Consider the following 24,290-nt stretch of genomic DNA (forward strand, 5'->3'; position numbering starts at 1 on the left):
CTTAGATACTTTTAAGGACATTAGCGAGTTGCGAATAGAACAAGCAACTGTTATTAATCGAAGATATGCAATTTAGCTCTTTCGGAAGGTATTCCCGTACCTCAGTAACTTATACTGAAAACAGTTCGACAGCTTTGTCTTTCTTTTTGAAGAATTGTTATACTTTTTTACATGAACTTAGCGAGCTTGAAAGTGCCGAATCAAAGACGGTTCCTATAGAACTTAGCGATTTCGTAAGTGGCGAATCGAACTTGTTTACTATAGAGCACTACATAGCCGGTTTGTCACTTATATGCCTTATGTTGCAAACACCGTAATTACCGTCTACAAAACGATCTTACTATAGCAACTTATATAACCTTCGCACTTAGTAAATTAATTGTTTTCACCATAACCTCAACAGCGTGAGTTGAGACTGAAATATGGGCAGCTTTGATAACAAATTAAATTAAACTCTAAATCATAATGCAACTGGAGAAGCTGGCAGAAGCCGGGAGAAGACGATTTAAACATTTATTTTTTTCGCCAAGAAAGTAGAGCCGACGCCATAATTTGCCGTACTTGACATAGTTTAGCGCCGGAGAAATAAAAACGGCAGCCATAAAAGGAAGCCATAAGCAGGATGATGGAAATGGTCAGCAGCGCAAAAATAAAAGCGACAAAGATATGGCGAACACAGGTGGAAAGAAGCGCCAGCAAACGACTAACAACGGCAATCAACATAGCTTAGAAAGGGAAGAAGGGGAAGGCATGTGGCAGCAAAACAGCGTGGCAGTCAAGTAGCCAGCCGACAGCGGCATTAACAACAAATCACACCGCTGGGGGACGGCAATGTGCCACAGACAGCTGGCGAAAGCGAGACGCGCGAAGTGGTTTGACTATAAAATGTGGCCAAGTGCAATTGCTCCATTGTGGCAGCCAGCTGCGTGGCAGCTACGATGATGACGATGACTTTGAAGACGTTGCGGAGCAACAGTGAAATAAAAATTTCAACATAAATGCGAAAAGAACGGGCGCCGAGCGCGGCAGGAAGCCGGGATAAACTGTATAAAAACCCAGCAGCTGCAAACAGTTTAACAAGCAATGTGGCAACAACAAAAATACATGCTATAATGCAGAGTAAGGAGCCTGGCGTGCCACATGCAACAAGAATACAACAAGAAGTGACAAAACAAAGCAAGAGGTTAAAAAGCTACAGACACCAGCTAGGGGCAGCAAACTGTTGCACAAACACATGCACAGTGACGCAACAAATAGCGGCAGCGCATCTTTGCTTGCAAAAAGGCGCCCCGGGCTGGCTGCTGGTGGCAAGTCTTTGCTTGCAATAAACTTAAATCACGATTAAAAGTGTGATTATCCTTGCGGCGTGCAACAAATCGCTTGTTGCAACCAGCCCAGACAACGACAGGCTGTTGCCAACTGTGGCGCACAGTGGCAAACGCACGTTGTAGATAAGTGGCGTGCTTGTAAATGTGTGTGGATGTGTATGTGTAATCGTTGGCAACTGGATTATGCCGCCTAGACGCTGTTGCAAGCGAAAGTTACGCTGATTTTTTATGTGCGCACGCCTCCTTACGATCTCAACAAGATAACGGTTATGCCAGCACACAAACACTAACTCATATTTAATGCATTACAACAACAAACATTGTGATTGCTGTGCACGCCAGGCGCAACAGTTCGAATGACACATCATAAAATCGCATGCCTTATGCTGTTGCATGTTGCATGTAGAGTGGGTGGCATGTTGTATATGCGTATGTATGTGTTCTTATGTGTTCGTGTTAATTTTTGGCGCTTATAAAATGACTGTTGCCTTTTAGCACTGTTCGTTGAAGTTTCTTGAAATCATGTAGAACCAGAAACGAGAAGGAAAGAGGAAGAGGCATCCACGAGAGTATGGATCGTTAAAATATGATTTTAATATCAGTTCCACTAATACGGGTCTATAAGATGGGTCTACCTGTACCGGATACTATATCTAAGTTCTTGCTGGAGCGCGAAACCGCCTCCTAGGAACATCAAGAGGTCATTCCTCAACTACGTCGACGACATCAGACAATACGCGGACCAGACTTCGGACACAAATCGCTTCCGCCTAGCACAGATCTCCATGCACAGTGGAGCCTTCAACACTTCCTTTCAGTGAACGGCGTATTTGGAGCCAAACCATTGCAGATGAAGAGCTCTAGCGAGAAACGATACTGACCCTTGCGCAGCTTCGTTCTGGATTATCAATCCCACTCATCTGTATTATCAAACCCAGCTTGAATGAAGAGTAATCTGTTTCACCGAGTGGAAGTTAAAAAGGTTTTCATGTTAAGACCTATGCTGGGACCAAGTCGGCATTATTTATTATGAACTGCTGAAACTAAACCAAACCATCAGTAAGGAACGATATCGACATCAATTGATACAATTCGGCCGAGAACTGCGCAGAAAAACGGCGTCAATATCGGAAGAGGTACGAAAATGTGATTCTGTTGCATAATAACGCTCGGGCTCACAATGCCAAAACCTTTAAAATCTACCTGCAAACGCTTAAATGGGAAATACTACACCACCAGCTATATTCCCCAGATATTGAAGCGTCCGATTATTATTTGTTTCGTTCGATGGCACATGCTTTGGCTCAGAAGCAGTTCCACTCCCAAGAAAAGACAAATGTTTTGATCCTTGTTTAGCATCACAAGATGAACAGTATTCCTGTAAAGTTATTCGAGCTTTGCCATCAAGATGGGAAAAACTTCTGAGTAGCGATGGGCAATACCTCGAAGAAGTCAAACGAGATTTCTGTCAAATCGAACGAAATCCAAAAGGATTATTAGAGAGCGGAAAATTGTCCATTTGTACAACAGAAATATTACAAGCACTTAAACTTACGAGCCAGACATGTCGCCACAAGTAAAGAACCTTGCATAAATTGACAAAATTGGAAACAGAAGAACGCACTGAAGACCTAAGGAGACACAGTGGCGTGAGTTTTCCAAATATAAAATACGCAATGCAAATAAGCAGAGATAACAGGCCGGTGACAATGTCCTTTACGCAGAAATACACGCACCCACACATGCAGGCACTGCGCTTAATAAATGTATAGGCTGTGGGTCAAAAGCCAGACAGACATATTTCAAAGAAACTGGCGTAATGTTGGTTCGCAGAACGCTCTCTAATAAACTCAATTGTTTTGGGGGAGCAAATGAACTGCGGAGCCGCTTCAAATTGCTCGACCATAAATTGTGGGTGGTCACCAACGAGTCATGCATGTATTTGTATTTGTTTTTGCACCGCCGACGTCGTTAATTTTCACATGTCGCATTTCATCGAACGACCGGAACGAATGCGCCTATTGCCAATATTTACACTGCCATTTAAGATTATCCTAATTGGGAATCTCGCCGGAAATCTGCACTGTAAAATGCGACACAAACACAAATAAACAGACAGACATGCATGTGGGCAAATAAAACGACAGGACAACAGTTAAATTGTATGCACAAAGGAAATGCCTATTTATATAAACGGCCGGCGGGGCAAGGCGTGGGCATGAGGGATTTGCAATTTGCGTTTAGTGTCCAACGAAGTAAATTTGTTGTGTCCAAAGCATATGTGAATGTATGTTGCTATTACTGTTGTTGTTATTTTCATTTTTGTTGTTGTTGCGCGCAATTTAAACAATACGCATGAAAACGCAATCAATTGATTAGCGCAGGCAGGCGACCAACTCGCCCAATTCGACACGCCCAAAATGGGAAAATGAATGTCCGTGGGGTAAGAAAAGACCGAAATATGTTAGATGTTGGCTTCTTATTGCTGTTCATCAATTTTGGGCTTGTGTGCTGTGGGCTGGCAGGTCTTTAAGTAGGAGTCGTACATTGGGATAGAAATTCGTTGAACCAGAAAAAATCATTATTCCAGGGTGTGATTTGGTTTATAAGGAGAGTTTAGAGGCAGTAAAGCTGAAGGATAATGAGCTTGAATGAATTTTGAAATTTAGTTTCTGCTATAATATAATATAAACAAGAGTCTATTTATGGGGTTTAGCGGCACTGTTAAGATAGATGGTTCAAAAAGATATAATTTTGGCCCATATAAGTCGACTAAAGCAACCCAATGGGGTATGTATGACGAATACTTCACCTCAAAGTAAACTGACAAGTCGGTCTCGGCTATAACCGCATCAGTGATGTCTGGCGTTAAACCCAGGATAACCTAACCCAATAAGATGTATCAGGGTGTAGTCACGCTTCTGGATAAGCAGTTACACTCGTAGGGCTATGCTCAATTCCTGTTCTTGAGTCCTCGCCAACCCATGTGGAGTCTAAAGTAACGGCTAAAAGAGCGGAAACCTTATATGGTAAAGGAGCGTGTGATGGTGGTGGGTGGCCTTTACTTCAGCGGTCTAATAAAAGAGTGCAAAGACCTGGTATTCACTTCGGTGGAAGAACGTCTAGCCACAATCTGCATCCAAGCAACATTTCTCGACCTAACACTGGTTTGTGCCCAAATAACGATAGAAGGGAAGGACGATAAGACCAAAGATGCCTTTCATGAGCGTCTAGAGGACGAGAAACGTACCCACCACGAGGTCAAAATTTCACCTCTTTAAGGCCTTTTGTGACATTTTAGGGTCAAGGTGAGCAAAAAGGGCACATAAGTTAAAAAAAAATGGCGAAACCATCGTAAATAGATTAAGGCTGATTGACTTCGCATGGAACAGAAAAATGGTCGTCCGTAGTATTAGATTCCATCACAATCTCCGAAGACTTAACATCGAGTCAGAACACTACTTTGTAGTAGCAAAGATACGCACTGTGAGGGGACTGATGTCAGATCGCACAACAATCCTTTGAAACTCACTCTTTAACTAAACCCGGTATCCATATAATACCCTACCACCTTTTAACAAAGCAACAATAAATCGAAAAATATAAATTTTTGTCTGTCCTACCTTTATTATGACTGGTGAAGGTGTTATTGTCTGCTTCCAAGACGTTGCTCAATTGTTGTTGCTGCTGCTGCTGTTGTTGTAGCTGAAGTTGCTGTTGCAGTTGTTGTTGCTGCTGTTGTAGCTGATGCTGATGTTCACTCGCTGCCGTTGGTGGGTAATCGTATTGATTCGTGCCACTATTACCAACAACACCGCTAGCAATAGACTTGTACAACAATTGCTGTTGTTGTTGCTGCTGCTGCAAACGATGTGTTTGCTGCTGCTGTTGGCTCAATGTTGTTGTCGGTGCTGTTGGTGGCGTATAAGGATTATTGTAAATATTACGCACGTCACTCTGGCTTTGCAATTGCACTTGTTGTTGTTGCTGTTGCTGCTGTGCATGCGTATTAAAACCGTTCACCGTGAAATGACGTGTTTTACCTGAAATGGAAGGCAAACGCATAGGAAATGTTGTTAATTTAAATATTGATTTTGGAAAATTAAATTTTCTTGGCAAAATTAATTCTTTAATTAAAAATTTTTAAATATTTTACGACATACATTTTTTAATTAAAATAATTAAAATTTAGTTAATTATTGTAATCTTTAAATTAAATTTTTTTTTATTATTGAACATTTTTCAAAATTAATTTTTAAAATTAACTTAATTAAAATTTGACTGATTAGTTAAATGTTTTATAAAATAATTTTTCTAAATCAAATAAATTAATTTATTTATAATTAGTTTTAATTTTATTAATTTATTAAAATTTTGATTATTTATAAAATTGTTTTTGAATTAAAAAAAATAAAAATTAATTAATGTAATTTATTTAATTAAATTAATTAAATTTGATTAATTACTAAAATATTTAACAAAGCTAATTGCTTAAATTAAGTTAAATAAAATTTGATTAATTTTAAAATATTTTAAAAATTAATTTTTTAAATTAAAATAATTTAATTTGGCTAATTGCGGAAAAGTTTTAGAAAATATTATTTTATTGAAATATGTTTAATTTAATAATATTTTACAATTTTTTTTTTTAATTTAATTAATTAAAATTTGATTGATTATTTAAATTTTGCCGAATAATTATGTTTAATTATATTAATTAAAGTTTGATTCACTGAAAATATGAGAAATTAGAATAATTTTCTTAAATTTTAAGTTCCATATATGCCATAATTTGGTACATAACCTAGAAGCTATCAAAATTTGCACGTTTTAGACCCTTAAATAAATGCATGTTCTTATGTATGTAATCAAGGACGCACGTGTGTGCGTAAATGGCGTTGCCAGCAAGTGGTAGTAAAAATATGTTAATCTCACTGCTATTAAATCATTTTCTGTGTGCTTTTTCGTCGCCATTCATCATACCAGCACGCATAAATTTGTAACGGTATAATGCGCGCGCTCAGGAAAGCCGTGTGTGAGAAAGCACTGCTGTTACCAAAAATTGTTCAAAGGGGGTTAATGTTTAAAAGTTTATCTTTCTACTGCTTTACCATTTTTTCTTTGAAATTTTATGCGATCCTCTGTTTTAGATGATCCTGCTCCCTACCTAGTTCTGTCTGTATCTGCTTGTATCTCTCTCTCTATCGTCTCTACTTATGCGTCACACTGTTTCGGCTAATCCTATTTATTTAGCTCTCTCTCTGTTTCTTTTTGTATCTCACTCTCTCTCTCTTCAACTACGTATATATTTTTGTTTCTGGCTCTCTTTCCATACATATCTCCATGTCCGTATCTTTCTTCTTATTCTAGTTTCTTTTTTCTCTTGATCTCTTTCTCTCTCTCTCTCGTTTTCTTTCGGTTTACAATTATTTTTTTAACAGAACGTACTACGTATTTCAGCCATAAAATAAAAGGCTTTGTATGGTAGACACGATATGTTTTTTATAGAACACAATGCCATTGGCACTTTCGCGGCGAGGCTAAAGATTTTGGAGAATGCAACTTGCTAAAGTTGCAGGATGGAAAGCGAGATGAAAACATCTAGACACTTTCTCCTACTATATTTAGCTTTCGCCAGTCAAAAGTTGAAGCATTTTGACTATTCTTAGCAACCGTACGATTATTTTCAACTCTCTCTCTGTCTCTTACGGGTCTTTCTCTATATCTCTTTCTATTTTTTTTTTTTTTTTGTTTTCTTGTTTCTGTGGATATCTTTCTTATAGCTTTCAGATATATTTTCACAACAAAAATTTCACTGGTAAAATAAATGGTTATAAAATTCTCCACAACGTTATGATATATTTTTTTAAATGGTGAGAAATGCGTTAATAGGTCACACAATTTTAAGAGTGGATTTTTGATTTGAAACTTTTGAAGAGGCTCTACTCATTAATTCAAAATACCGCATTAATTCAAAATGTTGGTGGAAAAAACATATGTAGATACATTCTTGAGAGCTTTTGACTGAGCTTTCAGCTGTCGACACTCTGATCTACTTGGAATGAAGTGATGGTTTATATCAGATTATTTATGGTATTATTGGTACAATAAACATATGTAGATATATTATTGAGAGCTTTTTGGATGAACTTTCAACTGATGAATCTCTGTCATAGGAAAGCTCATTCAAGTTAGGCTAATTAAATGGGCTGACAATCTTGAGACTACCAACTTTCCCACTTGGAATGCTAGAAAAGATTTTTCTTGTGATATCCAGATCTCCCAAGTAAGGATCGCTCTGGCATACTCGAAAAAATATTGGTTTGAAAGAGAACAGATAAAAAGGGTTTTACTACTTTTAATCTAGTTGAGAATTTTAAATCTATAAAATTATGTATATGGCTTGGTGTGAATGCGTCCAAATTTTTCTCACTTTAGATATGTCTTGTCGCAAGCTTTAACAGGGGTTCGAATGACTCAACGAACAGTAATCTACTGGGGTCTTTGTTGCCACCAAATTCATACCATAAAGTAACTCCAATGCTTTTATTTAGATTCAGATGCGAGCTATAGAGGATTTTAAGCGGGTTTAAGTGAACTGGGACTACATACAGACAGACGTACATACATGCTTACCAAGCTTTTTCTACAATCACAAATACATACAAACTTGTTATTTCATGTCTGAATGGAAATTCATATGAAAGGGCAGAAAAAACGCACATAAAAGTATACGAGTATATTTGGTAGGATTGCTTTATATACATATATATATATATTTAAGTATTCTCGTATACATATATATACATAAGTGTATATGCATGAATATGACGCGCTAGAATATGAATGAATTATGCAAAGTTTTATATGGATATTCATAATAATAAAATAAAAGAGGGTTCTACAGCCGGAAATGATGACGCGGAAGCTATGATAATGAAGCTGCAAATGTAACCTTTTTTGCTGGTCAAACAAAGCGAACGTAAGCGCATGGGCACAGCAACAAAAACATGCAAATCGGCTTTGAAAAGTATGCGCTCCGCCGCCCTCCAAATGCGTCGCTACTAAAGCCCGCCAGCGAGCCAACTAACAGCCAAATCATCATCAACAGACAGCAGCAGAGTTGCACTTGTTATTCTTGTTGTTGGCAGCAGCAACACTTTCAAGCGGCTTACAAAACATTTCTTCACATTAACATATGCACATGTGTATAGGTATGTACATAGATGTATGCATGTATATGTGGGCGTACGACGTTATGTTGATTTAAGTGGTGTGGTGGCCGCTTGTTAGGCAGCATTTGCGCTTTTGTTGTTTTTGCATATTAATTATGCTTATGTACTCGCATTAGACAGAAGTTGCGGCGCGCGTGTGGCAAGCAAGTAAAGTTATGCGCACTTACACTCACACATATATGCATAAATCCATTCATACATACATATGTATGAGCATATTTTGTTGCATGTGTTGGTGTGATGTGGATGTCGGGTGTGAAGCATCAACACATTGTTTGAATTTTTAATTTGCCGCTAAGCAAAAATTTTTGGCGCTCTCTTGTGCACGTGCAACAACGGTATTTTTTCCACGCTTAACGATGGCAAATCGGTGGGCGCGAAGGTGAAGGGCAGGTGGTGCCTGTTGTAAGTAGAAAATATGTTATTCAATGGTGATTTGTGGTTTTTAAGCTGGTGGCGTGCCGTAGGTGGCGGGTTGGGGTTATTGTGGATAATTAAATTAAACATTGTGGATGGAAATTATTTTTTATAGTCTTGTGGGATCACGTTTTTGCTTTATAATTTGCTAAGAGAATTAATATATAGGTAACTTTTTTCGGAGAGGCTTTCAGAATAAAATTAAAAATCTTTAAACTCCTGAAGAAGAAAAGCGCACCATCTGTGGGCCACAGACTTATTTTAGGTATTGATCCTGATCCAAATCGAAGCATAGTTGTACGAATAGTATCTGAACGGCGGCAGCGAACGGGCTTAACTTAACTTAAGTCTTAACTTAACTTAACTTAACTTAATTTAACTTAACTTAACTTAACTTAACTTAACTTAAGTATACAGGCTCCTTAAGTTAACTCAACTTCATTCAACTTAACTTAACTTAACTTAACTTAACTTAACTTAACTTAACTTAACTTAACTTAACTTAACTTAACTTAACTTAATTTAACTTAACTTAACTTAACTTAACTTAACTTAACTTAACTTAACTTAACTTAACTTAACTTAACTTAACTTAACTTAACTTAACTTAACTTAACTTAACTTAACTTAACTTAACTTAACTTAACTTGACTTGACTTGACTTGGCTTGACTTGGCTGGACTTGACTTAACTTAACTTATCCACAGTGTAATCTCTGAAGAAATTGTTCGGATCGGATGATTACAACATAAAGCTGCCATACAAACATCGAGCAGATTCCTGCACCATGCAGGATATGTGTCCTCAATTATGACGTAGACTTCTGAGCATACAACTTTATTTTAAAGCAAAATTGTATATTTGTAGATAACAGAATTTAAAATTTTTTTCTATATGTGAGTGTATTTAACTAGCCGCTGTAAATTGCTAGCCACAGGATGTGAGGTTCAATCACAGTGATTGCTTATTGAGGCGAGCGGTCGTTTAGCGTAGATAATGGCGTGAAATTTCGATTGACAATAGCGCATAACTACAAACAAATCTGCCGTAAAGACGCACAAAAGCCATAAGATATACCTAACTGTACATATATATACACAAATACACATATATATCCACACATATGAACTGCAAAAGTGCGCAAAATAGACAAAAGTGACAAATAAATGGCTGAGAGGCGCACAAAAGGGTGAAAAGCGAATTGTTTCGCAGCAAAGGAAGCTATTAAATAAAATAGAAAACACGCACAAATAAGCAGGGAAAAGCAGAGAAAAGCACAAAGCACACAAACAACAACACAACGCCGAATTCAATGTCATAAAAAAGAGAAAAAAAACAAACATTTTTGAAAAATTGGCTGATTTAGTGCGGAAATTGAAAGTCCCACAGCGCCCAACAAAAACTCAAACACCCGAAATTCACGTATACATATGTGTGTGTGTGCACAGAACATAACGACAGCCATATTAGCATACATTTAGCCAAATGCAGAAGCATATCCCCAGGCGCATTTAACGCCATGTGTGACCAACCGCTTGCCGCTTGGCCTTTCGTCGTCTATTTTCGCACATTTATTTTGCAAATTTTTCACCAAAATAAAAGCCGAAAAAAAGTATGTGGCAAGTGAAAGGGTTCAAATGTCTTGGCTTTGCGCCATTCGGCGGCGACATAAATAAGAAAGTGAAAAAATAACGATGGGAAGAAAAAACGATGATGGTAATAAAATTTGCGTAAATAGAGTAATTTGCATTGAATGCTCAGATGTGGCACGGGGCATAAACAAATTTAAACATACATTGACGTATATCACTTATACAATAAGTGTGATTGCGTTGTGAAAATTTGACAAATTTATTTATTGGAAATATTTTGATTTTTTTTTTGATACAAAATCTAGTCTGGTGCATTAGAGAAAATAAAGTGCGAAATATTTTCCCTTTCTACGATGTGAAGTACTACTAACCAGAAAGAATGATATCTTATCTTTATAATTATCTTTAAAATTATCCTTATCCGGGTCCTTATCGTTATACATATCCTTATCATTATCCCTATACATATCCTTATCCTTATCCTTATCCTTATCCTTATCCTTATCCTTATCCTTATCTTTATCCTTATCCCCATTCATTATCCTCATTCTCATCCTCATCCTCATCCTTATCCTAATCCCCATCCTTATCCTTTTTCTTATCTTCATCCTTATCATTATCCTTATTCTAACTTTTCCTCATCTTCATCCTTATCATTATCCTTATCCCTACCCTTATCCTTATCCTTATCCTTATCCTTATCCTTATCCTTATCCTTATCCTTATCCTTATCTTTATCCTTATCCTTATCCTTATCCTTATCCTTATCCTTATCCTTATCCTTATCCTTATCCTTATCCTTATCCTTATCCTTATCCTTATCCTTATCCTTATCCTTATCCTTATCCTTATCCTTATCCTTATCCTTATCCTTATCCTTATCCTTATCCTTACACATATCCTTATTCTTATCATTATCCTTATCCTTATCTTTATCCTTATCCTTATCCATTTCCTTATTTTTATTTTTATCCTTATCCTTGTCCTTGTCCTTACCCTAGTCCTTATCCTATTCCTATTTCGAATCCTTAATCTATTCCGATCCCTAATCGATTCCTCTCCAAACCATTCCCAGCCTTTCCTTTACTTTCACTTCCATTATATTGCCTTACTTTATCTATCTATAATCTCACCACATTAGGGCATCTACTACTAAAGACACCTATTCCACATACTCGTATATACTCATATTCTTCTCTAGACAGTTTAAATCTACATATATTTTAAAGTTTTTCCAAATTTTTTATCTTTTTGAAAGTATAATTTGGAATTTATTTAGGCTTTCTAGGCTGTATATCGACCACTACTATGTTCAACCGGTAAAAAATGGACAACTGCGCTACTCTAGTTTTATAATCCTAATAGCGTTTTAAGTATTTAGTATGGTGTTTAATATACTAAATATGGTAAATTGGTTTAATCGATCAGGAGTTCCATCAACCTTTACTCCTAGAGCTGAGACTGTTCGTGAATGAATCTGCAGCTGTTACTAAGATACTACTTTGAGAATTTATAGGGAGAACTATCCGATTACCAACAATTGAAATCGAGAAACGTAGAAAGCAAAAAGCTGAACAGGCAAAGAAAATCTCATACAGAAGTGATTGGCCAGAACTAACGCACCGAAGCACATGGGTTAAGTGCCATCGTTGGATATAGTTATATAATACTTAGTTTAAAAAAAGCAATAGATTTGCAGAGTTTCTTCGATTACTCAGCTGATAGGTAGAATTTTTGAAACCGGTAATGTTTCCTCACAAAAAGTGTCTTCTTTTTGGAATTTTTTTTTTTATTTAAAGGCATCCAAAACATAATGAATACATCGAAATCTGGACGCGCCTGTCAAACCAAATCCAAAATTCTTCACCACAAACCTTCTCCCGGTTGCACTCCTTGACCTGTTCAATTTGTCTTGTTCGCCGCAACGCTTTCTCACAACCAAATTGCGCCCATCTGCCCTCAATAGCACCCCACGAAGTCGACGAAGTATAGCGCGGCTTAACGCGGCCTCTATTTGCGTACTTTTGTTGCAAATGCAATTTGTTACCTCGGACAACAAAGAATGGAGATGAAATCACAAATCCATGCAGCAAAACGCAACAAAACCGCCACACGCGTTTTTACACTCCAGTACGCACAATCAGTGCGTATGTGAATGCAATTTGGCGGCTTTGTTTGCGAACTCATGCAATTCGGATTTTATTTTACACCATTTTATTTTTTATACCCTGAACAAGGTAGATGTGTAAAGTTTGTCACAAAGTTTGTGAGACTCTAAACGAACGTCGCAGATCCTATAACACCTATGTTTATATAAATGATCAGGACGATGAGGAGCTCAGTCGATTCAGCTATGTTTGTCTATCTATGGTATCCGTCCATCCGTTCCTCTCTCTGAATATACGCGAACTCATCGCTCAGTTTTTGATATATTGTTCTGAAAATTTGTCCAGCACCTATTCGCTTCAAGAAGCTACTCAATTTGCCGGAATCGCTGATATCAAACGACCATAGCATATAGCTGCCATACAAACTGAACGATCACCATCAAGTGCTTGTATGGAAAACTTTTTTATTTGAAGAGATATCTTCATAAAATTTTACACATATCATTTTTCAAAGCAATCCTATGATACTCAGAAAAAATGTTGAGATCGGACTACTATAGCATATAGTTGCCATACAAACTGAACGTTCAAAATCTGGTGCTTGTGTGGAAACCGCTTCACTTATAGAGGGTATTTTAGTATTCTTCTTGTTTTTGTAATTTTTTATTTCACTCGTCATTTACGCGCTTTTCTTTGCTGGCATTAACAACGGTCTGCTTAATTTTTTACCACACTTTTGTTTGCGCAAATTAATTCTATGCAAACGGGCGCGCATGAGTGTGTGTATGTGTGTTTGAATGCGTGTGTCAACTGAAGAGCGGCTCTCAACGGCCGGTAATTTATCTTTCAACTTGACTTAATTTGCAGCAGCATTTGATAAAAACCGCAAAAATTTAAGGAGGGTGAGTTAATGCATAGCGCACATGCTGCATATGCGAGTGTGTGTGTGTATATGCGCTCTCAGTTCTACTGGCATGTCCTGCCAATCGATCGGCTTGACTGATTGCAATTGTGATGAATTAATGCGACCAAATATTTGCGATTGGTTTGACATGTTTGACAATAAGCGCGCGCATGAATGGCATATGCGTGTGTGTGCGTGCGTGTGTATGTAAGTGCCTGCGTGCGGTATGCAAACGTGCGACGCTGGCACTCGAGCTGCAGCAAGTGGGAATACGCTGCGTTTTGTTGCAGCTTTTTTGTTGGAATTGTTTTTGTTGTTGTTATTATTGGTATTCATGCTGTTGTTGTCACTGCTTTAAGCTGTTGACAAATTTTCATTACAAATTTCCCACACACACACACTTACAATTACATTGGCTTGCCTCTATCAGCGACCCACTTCAGTCATTTTTTCACCATTGTGTGTGGCAACAATCAGCGCAACCCCTCGTGCGGCCTATATTTGTGGCGGCGCTTTCTTTTCAGAACATTTTTTTGCTCGCGTTCATTGTGAGCGCGAATCTCATTCAATGAAATTTTCGTTAAAAAAGTCACCGCAAAAATTGCAAACGTGCTCGTTGGTAATCGATATGCGGCCGCAGCAGCATTTCCTTGTATGCCAATAGGATAACACACACACATACATACATATACACAGCTTGGGCTGGTATTAGTGCGCATTGTGTTTTGACGAGTCGAAATTAAAAGCGCCACAAATTGAAAACGCACGCGCTTTCCCCTTTTTCCTGCTGCCTCGTAACAGATTTGCATATACAACAACAACAGCAATACTGCTACGACTTTAGTGACATTGGTGAAGACAAAAACTTAACCGAAAAAGATTTGGCTGACATCAAACCGAAAGTGTTAAGTCCAAAGCCGCCACTTCAACAGCTGTTGCTGCCACAGCTGTGTCTATCGCGGCTCGCGTATCTTCAACCAAGGCTGCTGTGTCTTCTGCCACGGTTCTTGTATCTTGTGATATGGCTCCTGTCCCTTCTATTACGACTCCTCCATCTTCCGCCACGTCTGCTATATCTTCCGTCGCGACTCCTGTGTTTACCCCTACGCCTCCTTCATCTTCCATTTCATCTCCTGTCTCTTCTACTACGCCTCTTGCATCTTCCGCTACGTCTCCTACATCTTCCATCACATCTCCTATATCTTCTACTATGACTCCTGCATCTTCTACCACTTCTCCTGCATTTTCTACGTTTACCAACCGTAGCCTTACAATGCCCAAATCACCATAAGTTCAAATACTTTGATATTCGCATGCTAACGAATCCGCTTAGCAGCCGTACAGTCAGTCCAATCGCACGACCGACCGAGTCAGCGCGTTAGTCAATCACTCAAGTCAGTTGCTTAGCTATTTCGGTGGCTGCTGCAAATTTTATGCATTCCTGATTATTCCTACACAGCTTCTAATGTCACTTAGCTCACCACCAACTCAGCCACGGTACATCTTGAGCACCGGTTCCCATCATCAGCGCTATCATCTTGTGACGCCGCAGTCCGATTCCATCGTTACTCAACGACCGCAATGCTGAGGGTGACAAAACTGCCAGCCTTGCTGGCCACCAGTAAATGATTTCCATGCCGCATGTCCGCATAACGCGCGCTGCACGCGGTATTCGGACCACTTTTGACTAAGGCTGTGCTCATAGTGGCGCAAAGTGACGACCAAAGTTTGATAGAAGTGAAGTGGGCAGGCCTTGAAACTCTTTATGAGCCAGTCAAATCCACGTTAGACACAAATTTAGACCGATAACTGAAGGGGAATAACACATTTGATATGAGCACCAAAGACGGCGAACGTAGTGGATGCCCAAAAGCGGTTAGTACCAACGAAAACATCGAAAAAGTCCACAAAGTGATTTGCGATTACCTTAAAGTGAAATTATTCGAGATAGCAGGCACTCCAGATATGTGAACTAACCTAAATCCAATAGGTTACGAACTCCACAGTAGCTATAAGCATGACTTGCATCCATCCCGAAACATCTCCCTGCGTCAAAATCTCTCCAGCTCAAGCTCCAACACAAAAACCAAACTTAAACTGTCCATAAGGTTTCTCTAAATCTTTGCAGCCACTCCACTGCGTCTACAGCCTTATGTGCCAACTAGTATTTTCTATGAATTCCAGTCATTCGGTCGAGTATTTGGCTGCTGTCACCGCCACTTACAACATCTACATAACTGCTACCCAACCACGGCACGAGTTCTTCGACTTACCCAGCTGCCACTACTGCCTCTAAGTCGCCCAGTGGCATGTAGTTTCTGCGCACTGTCTCACCGTAAGCCATTGAATGCTTTTAGTTTTGTGAATTTCAAATGCAAGGACATCTGTTCAAGTATCATGCTAATGCGCAATTTTCACCCAACTCTCAGCTCGGCACAACTCCATTTCGTGTTTATTTGATTTTTTTTTTCTTTTTATTCAATTTTATTTTACTTTTGTCAGCTGTTTTGTTTCGGCGTGCCAGTCTCGTCTTCATTTCGTGTGTGCGCAACAGCTGCTGAAGCACCTCGGCAACGGGTGGCTGCGTAATCCTTGCTGTCATTAGTCGCTCGGCGTGAAGTTGTTCGTATGCACTGGTTTATTCCGCTGCTGGTTTTAATGTCAGCGCCTTTTCTGTCGATTTCATGTGCTTTTTTATTTGTCTTTGGCTTTGCGATTCGTCATCAATGTGAAAAGGTGTTCAATTGAATAAAGTTTATTGGGTTTCTATGCTCAAAGGAGTTTCTATTGATGCCACAAGCAGAAGGGTTGGACGTTTAATTAAAGTTTGAGGTGAATAGACGGATTTGGTGTTGTCAAAATGAGAAAAAATCAATGAAAAAAGCTGAGAATTTTAAGAAAAGATATTTATAAAGCACTTTAAGCTTTAAGGCAGAATCAAGCACTTAGCTCTGGTGGCGAATCCTGAAAGAATAAATCCCCAAGGAAGTTACCAAGATTTTTATAGACAGTAGAGCGTAAGGTTCGGTTAAGTAGATAGGCTGATTTACGAATATACCCACTTGAACAGCTCGAAACGCCTATCCGTTGGGATGCCTAGTACTCCAAAGACCGTCGCATATCTACAAAGCGTCTAGAGTCAGCCACAAGTTTAATGAACCGACTAATAGCTATTCGGTGGTTTCGTAGAAAATATGACAACCAAGAAGCTTCAAACTAAGTCATGTAAAAGCTAGACATTGGAGAAGAAGGAAGGATGTATTTTGGAGTAAGATCTCGCTCTTCCTTGCACGCACTTCAGCTTTAAAATTTCCTACGATTCCGATGTGGCCAGGCACTCAGAGAAGTATAACATGGAAGAAGTTTAGGACTGTTATTGAGATCGTGTACACGTTGAGTTTACTGGCTTAGACCTGTATAGCAGCTCGGCTATCGAGGTAGATCCATATCTCCCTAAAAGAAACCGCACTTTGTGGAACTCTGGCTGCCACTCTTGAAAGACAACACAGTGCTCTGGAAATCTGAAAGAAGAACTGTTTGAGAGTTCCAGTAAAAAGAATCCCCGCTAACCTTCCAATTGATTCATCCGTGAAAAAACTCACTGATACCGATAGGAGTAGGTTCCGTTGCGCTTTGGTCCAAGGATTTCAGAATGTTTCTCTCTGAGACCTTTAATGTGCACGTCTGAGTCTGAGCTTACTAGAGCGCGCCAGTTGCTTTTCTTTTTCGCTGTTTGGCACCAATTGGAGATTAAAAGTGTAGCAAAGGCCTTTCCCACCTGGTCTTCCCAACGGTGTGGAGGTCTTCCTGTTCCTCTGTGTCCCCCAGCGAATACTGCGTTGAATACTCTCAGAGTTGGAGTGTTTTACTTCTCAATTGCCTAGTCAGTCCGAAGTAGCACCTGCTGTCAGAGTTATTCTGCGTTGGATTTCAAAGCTGACGTTGTTATTGGAGGATGGAGCCATGTGTAGAAGCTTACGCAAGTGAGAAAAGTTCTCTAAACGTCATTCACTTGGAAGTGGCCAGAAATGATAATTTTATATATGGCTCAAGCAGCTCACGACTTCCGGTCTTAGACGAAATATCATCTGGGTAGCCGGAAACATCCGTTTGAAGCCGAGCTAAAGTGGGAAGGGGAAACGTCCCTCCCCAGAGGTGTGCGCTGAAACCCCTTTTATTTCGACGAATCTCTACGTTACCTAATTCAGCAACACATTTTTATTTACTTTCTTTTATTTTCTATTTATAACAAGGTAAATTATTCGAAGGTAAATTTTAACTTTCACTTGCGCCGAAATGAACAAAACAGGACAATAAAAGTTAACAAGTAGTAGACAATAAGAAGGTAGGTACAGTTTGTTAACAACACGCACACTTTCCTCCAAAAAGCTTGCTCCATAAACTTTCCCCCGCCTACGCCACATAAAAGTAAATGAGTTGAGAAGTGCGGTAATTTTCGCAATGAATTGCCATGCAAATTGACCACTCCACTTTGCACCGCAGCCAACTTCAAGCAGCAAGAAGTTTCACTTCAAATCGTTGCACGTTGTTTTTTTTTTTGCTCCTTAGTAACCCAGGAGATACATAAGAACAAACAAACATACACATACTCCCTATATACGCCACAGCGGGCTTGTTAGGCTTGTTTTGTTTGCCGCACGCGTACGCCGTTGAGTGGATCCCGGGAGACCCATGTTTACCAGCAAATATGAATACACGTTATTAATGCCATTGTTCCAGCAAAACAGCCAGTGGAGCAGCGCGCTGTAAGTAAGCAATTGACTTGACTTTTACTGGCAGGTGGCGGTGGTGGAGTGCAGGTAACTTGAGTGCTCATTTCATTGCTAGACAAGAAACCACTTGAAATGGCGCTTTTCGGCAACAAATTAGGCAGCAAAACTTTTTCGTTCGCAAATTATTCTTATTGGTTGATTAGTGTATTTTAATGTGTGTAGATTTTTCCTGAAATTTCCATACTGTTTTGTTTGTGGGAAGCTTGCTTAGGTTTGGGGGAAAGTTGTTTAGAAAACTTTTGATGAAGTGAAAAAAATTTAAATGCCTAAAATTTATGCAGGTTGGGAGAAAAGAGGGTTTTTGGGTAGCGCATTGCATTGCAAAGGTACTCGAGATCACCACAAATTTATTAAGGCGGTCAATTTTAATGCCAATCACTTCGCCGGGTTTTCCAAGGATGTTCCAACCCAGATTTTTCAATCTCAGTCTAGCAAGACCCAAGAAATGGAAAGTGACGTCATAAGTACACCACGCATCCGTCTACACAGCTATGAGTCCATCAAAAAGAATTTAGTCGCGTCGCATGTGTACCTATTGGACCGTGTCCGTTCAGAACACCTACAATTGCAGCGAGCTCGTCTTTGCTAAGGGCTCGTCTTTGCTGCGGGACTAGCAGGATCTCGCAGGCACAAAAGTTCTCACGATTTTCCAGGTTCAACGCTGGAATCCAAAATTAAGAGTGACCACCCTAACAAGCTCATTCGTTATGCAGTTTCCGTTGATTCCTCTCATAAGGAAAAGGCTTAAAGCAGGTCCTGATAGAAGACTCGGTCTCTTATTATTCATCTTAACTTCGATCTAACCATAAAAAAGCCTACTGGGGATAAGAAAATTGAATTTTTTTCCAGTTTCATCGCATTTCGAACTTTTTTTTTACTACACAAGCTCTTTAGCTCCTTGAACTAGGTATTTGGGACTCTTTATCATTTGTTCAAGTCGAAGTCTCTTATGGTGATTAACTTTCAGTTCATCGTCCAATCGCCTGTGATTTTTTTCACACAAGGAGTTCAAATTTTTCTTCCAGTTTCTCACTACCAAAGCTATTAAGCTTCTTTAACTAGCTACTTTAGCCTCTCTATCATCAAACTATGTCGAACTCACTGTCCGTCGCCCTCTCGTCGGAGATCTCTTTTCCAATCACTCAAGGAATTTGGATTCTTCTTCCAGTTTTCAGCGAATTTCCAAGCTTTTCCCACAACGTGAGCTCTTACGGTGCTTGAACTAGCTACTTGAGCCTCTCTCTTCTACTCTGTTGAAATTGTAGCAGCTGAAGCAAAGTTCCCAACAAAATTTGATTTGGCAGCGACTTGCACTGGACGAAACCACACGTTAACCACAACACAAAATTTTAATTAATTGCCGCCGAATTACTACGCAACCGATACGCTGGGTGATATCAAGTGGTCCATGTCACATGAAAGCCGCCTCCGCACAAATCCTTTCCACCTATCGATTAGCTACCAATTTAAGCGAAACCGCTGGCATTTAATTCGCCGAAATCAACCAATAGACAACGAGCTAGGCTCGGGTCGCAGGCAAGCAATTGGACGAATGCAATATTGGTGAAACCATACCAAAATAACCGCAAGCAAAGCGAACAAAAAGAGAGCAAAAGAATCGGCATGAATACCAAAAACAAAGAACATATATGGAGGGAAATCAACACCAAGTCCTACAATTTTGACGTTTCTCCCGCATTTCGTGCGACCCACAAGCACTTCCAACGGATTTATTGACATTTGGGACAGTGGCATGCGGTCTGTCTAGTCTCTATTGTTTTGCAGCTATTTGACAAGTTGTCCACACAAACAGCGCTCTGTCATTCATACTCTCCTTCTATCATGCTCTTCCTATCTATCTCGTTCCCGCTTTTTCTAGACATTTTCATGTCGTTTTGTGGTTAAATGAGTAAGTCGAAAAAATCCATTTTGCAATGCAATAAATCAGTTTTGTATTGCACCGTTATATGGTTTTCTATGCGGCCTTTGAGCCGCTGCAATGAAGTGGTAAGTCGACAAAAGGATTTAGTGTGTCGGCTTGTGTTCGGCTACGTGTAGGTGTGTGGCGCGAACAATGACTGAGTTATTGATCCCTAAACGAGGTTTTCAAAAGCTTGTGTTGTTGTATTTTTTTTTGTTTTCGAGTTATAATTGAAGCGCCTTCGTAATCCTGTTGGCACGAGTGTCTCTCAAGTGGAGATGGCTAATCGGTTTGTGTAATTCCAATTAGAGTTCAAGCGCATCGTAAAATGCGATGAATCATGTAGAAAGGAGAGAAGAGGTAGGAAATGCAAAGAAATTAAAAAAATGGTTGATATAGTCGACAATTGTAGCGAGGAACTTCTACTGGTACCTATCGCCGAGGAAATGGAAATGAAATATGGTATTTGGTTCAGAGCTAATGAAGCTGTAATATTTTGATTCATTATTGGATAGGATAATATTCGACCGAATAGACCACATTTAGGACGCAGTGAAGAAAATAAAGCAGCTGTAGCTGAGAGTGTACACGAAGACCGTGGAAAGTCGATTCGGCGCCATTCGCAGGAACTCGGATTGACGCATGTAATGACTTGGCGCACTTTATGTTGAGATCTTCTAGTTTTAAGCGTATAAAGTGCTGCTTGTGCAAGAACTGAAGCCGCTCGACCTTCGACATTCCTCGACTATTCCTCTGCTCTATGCTCGGCTCTTGAAAAGTTTCAAGAAGATTCGAAGTTTTCGAACCAAATTTGGTTTAGTGATGACGGATGATGCACTTGGGCCATAGAGCAACCTGAAGTGATTCAAGAGCTGCCTATTCATCCAGAAAAAACAACGGTTTAGAGTGATTTGTGTGCGGTGGAGTCATCGGTTCATAATTCTTTAAAAATGATGTCGGTGAGAACGTAATGACGACCATTACCGCGCGATGATAACCGACTATTTGATATCTGAGAGTGAAGCTAGTGATCTCGGCGGTACTTGGTTTCAACAAGACGGCCGCTTTCTACACATCGCATTAATCTTTGGACGGTTTGGTGAGCAGATAGTTTCACTTTTTGGACCGGTCGTTTAGACACCAAGATCGTGTGATGTCACACCGTTTGACTTTTTCCTATAGGGATATGTAAAGTCTAAAGTCTATGCGGACAATCCCGCTTCGATTCAGTACTTGGAACCAAACTCGTCCGTGTTATTCGTCAGTTACCAGTCGAAATACTGGAACGAGTCATAGAAAATTGGACTTAACGGATGGACCATCTGAGACATAGGCTCGGCCATCATTTAAAACAGTTAATCTTCAAAAAATAAATGCCAAACCTTGAAGTCTGTTACTATTTTAAGGATTATTGGCTTTACTAAGCTTCAAGTGAAGAGCGGGTTTCAACCAGCAATCCTATAATACTCTCGTAAGAATTACTATTTATAACAAGCCTGTGGCGCCATCAAACTTTTGACAATCTCAAGCACACTAACCAATTATATAGCACATCCCCACCCACAAGCTTCCGCCTTCCGAGCTTCCGAGTGCGATTCTCGTAACTTTCACCAGTGGGAACTTAGACATGACATTTAAGTCAACCACCTCCAGTCGTGTCATCATTAATTGTGTAAAAGTGACGAAATATGGAGTATAACAGTAATGAGGACAACTTGTCACACACAGCAACTCATTAAGTGCCGTTAAATCTACACAGACTCAGCGGCTAGAGGAAGTTTGATTGAAGTTTGCAAAGAAAGTAGGGCGCAAAAGATATGAAAGTGCTGAAAAAATCATATTTTTTTGTGTAATATATACCATTGCAGCAGCTGTGGCGCGTCAAATAAATGAAATGCAGCAAAGAGATTAACACACGCTGGGAAGGACAGGAAGCGACGCAGGATATGCGCATGAGGTTACGCATATGCTTTTATTTGGTTGAGTTTGTGTGTGTGTGTGGACTTTTGCGTGTGTGTAGGAGAGTGTATGAGCGCGCATCATTCATATCGTTGGCGCAAATTAACGGAGGTGCTAAAAACCGCAACATAAAAATGCCAAATAAAAATAATGACCAAACTGCCGCTTGAGCCCTGCTACATGTGCGTATGTGTGTGTGCGCTGGCAACTTACAAGGGTGGCAAAGCGCCAATGCTGCTGTCCAAAAATCGCACATCATTACAGCTCGGTCGCTGCCTCGGGCAATTTCTTGCCGCCACATTTTATGTGATTTTTATTTCGCTTTTTTTGCTTGCAACACCTTCGCCGCCTTGCCTGCGGCTGCCTAATGTCACTTGAGGAGGCCTCGCTGCGGCCTGCTGTGTGTCATATAGCAAGCATATACGTCAGCAATGATGACCACCAGCGCTCACACGCTCGGAACATGATTAACAACGCCGTGCAACATGCCGCGTACGGCGCTCGGCGGCACGACGGGGTGTTGACAGCGTAATGACAATTCAAACGCAATAATTACGCAACGTTTCAAACGCATACACAACTTTTTTTTTGCTTTTTGTTGTTGTTGCTATTGCGTATTTGACACAATGACAATTTAGCGCAATACGTCGCTGCTTGCCATTACTAATGTTGCAAAGTTGTAACTTTGATGTTGCACGTAGAACGCGTGTGTGTGGTGTGTATGTTGGCTCTAACCGGCGCTGGTTAGGGGTTGCTTGTGCTTTACTTTTAATGAGCACTCACTTGCGCTCAATAGCTTGACTCACATGCTTCTATAAAGTATACTAGCAAAGCATTGCTTGCTCTTCACCACCTCGCGCTGTACCACAATCACCAACAACATCAACAAATTTAGTTGTTTTTTGCCTTACCAGCATCGGCATGATCCTTAGTTAAGAATTGCACGTCCTCTCTTGCATGCAATTGCCTAACCGCGCCTGCTTGTCTACCTTCCGTTTGGCCTGCCTACTTCACCAGCGCCGCCGCGCTCGCGTTACAATTTCCACAACGCTTCTGTTATTGTTGCTAACCCGCTGTCATTCTTCGTATTGTTAAACGCATATTTTCATACCCGCCTAAGCTTGTTGTGTTACACCAACTCACCCCTCTGCCTGCTCAAAACCCTAGCCACGCGCTCTTCGATTTCACATTCATCATTTTCATGTTTCACTTTTCCGGTTGATTTTTTTGTCGTCGTCGATTGCTTTGTGCTATTTTTGTTTATTATTAGCTTGATTTCTGGCAAAAAAATAACACACAAAGAGCGCACACGCACATATACAAAGGACACACAGGCTCGTCCTTACCCTACACGCACTCGCGCTCTCCTTGCGCTGTTCACATGCGCTCGTTCCGCTGACAAGCCAGCGTGCGTTGTGTGCCTCGTTTGCCATTGTCTGACATTTCAACTTTTTGTTGTTGTTATTTTTGTTTTCTGAACGCGTGTGTAATGAGCAGAATATGTCAAATGTCGTTTAGAATTTCGCCTTTTCTTTTATTGACGCGTATTGTGTGCACCGCTCGCCGGTGCTTCCGTACACATGACAATTGCAGTGTGAATAATTAGTCATGTACACTGGAAAAAATAGGAATAATTCTTCCACGAGTAAGGCAATACCAACAGCTTCCAGTTAGAGTTCAATATCTTGGCTGAATTTACAATAAGACTATTATTATAAATTTGCTCAAGCCTTTAAGAATTTTTAATCAACTGGGCCCAACACAAATTCAGAATTATTCTAGATGTGCCAATAGGTGAGAACAAAGGGGTTTTAACATCCGTCTCAGAAAAACGAAACCAACTTCCGGGCAACTTCGACAGTGGGTCTAATCAGTAAAGTCTGCTTGGGTATCTGGCAGTAAGCTGACAGAGCTCTTATTAGCAAAGAAATGCATCCGTTTCCCAGCTCTGGAGTTTATACGTATATTGTATCAACATATACTATTCTTCGTGTACCGTTTACTTTGCTGTACTTTGTAAACACATTTTCATC

General features: G+C 39.8%; 1 protein-coding gene across 1 annotated transcript in view; it reads right to left on the reverse strand.

The window, feature by feature from the left end:
- Nucleotides 1–4,876: 4,876 nt before the first annotated feature.
- Nucleotides 4,877–24,290, reverse strand: part of LOC125778712 (nuclear transcription factor Y subunit beta) — a 157,868-nt gene continuing 138,454 nt past the window's right edge. The window contains exon 4 of the mRNA XM_049457806.1: nucleotides 4,877–5,371. Coding sequence (XP_049313763.1) covers nucleotides 4,893–5,371 — 479 coding nt within the window. The 3' untranslated portion in view covers nucleotides 4,877–4,892. The remainder of the gene's footprint in view (nucleotides 5,372–24,290) is intronic.

The sequence above is a fragment of the Bactrocera dorsalis genome, chromosome 5, assembly GCF_023373825.1.
Source record: "Bactrocera dorsalis isolate Fly_Bdor chromosome 5, ASM2337382v1, whole genome shotgun sequence".
In the NCBI taxonomy this organism is placed as follows: domain Eukaryota; kingdom Metazoa; phylum Arthropoda; class Insecta; order Diptera; family Tephritidae; genus Bactrocera; species Bactrocera dorsalis.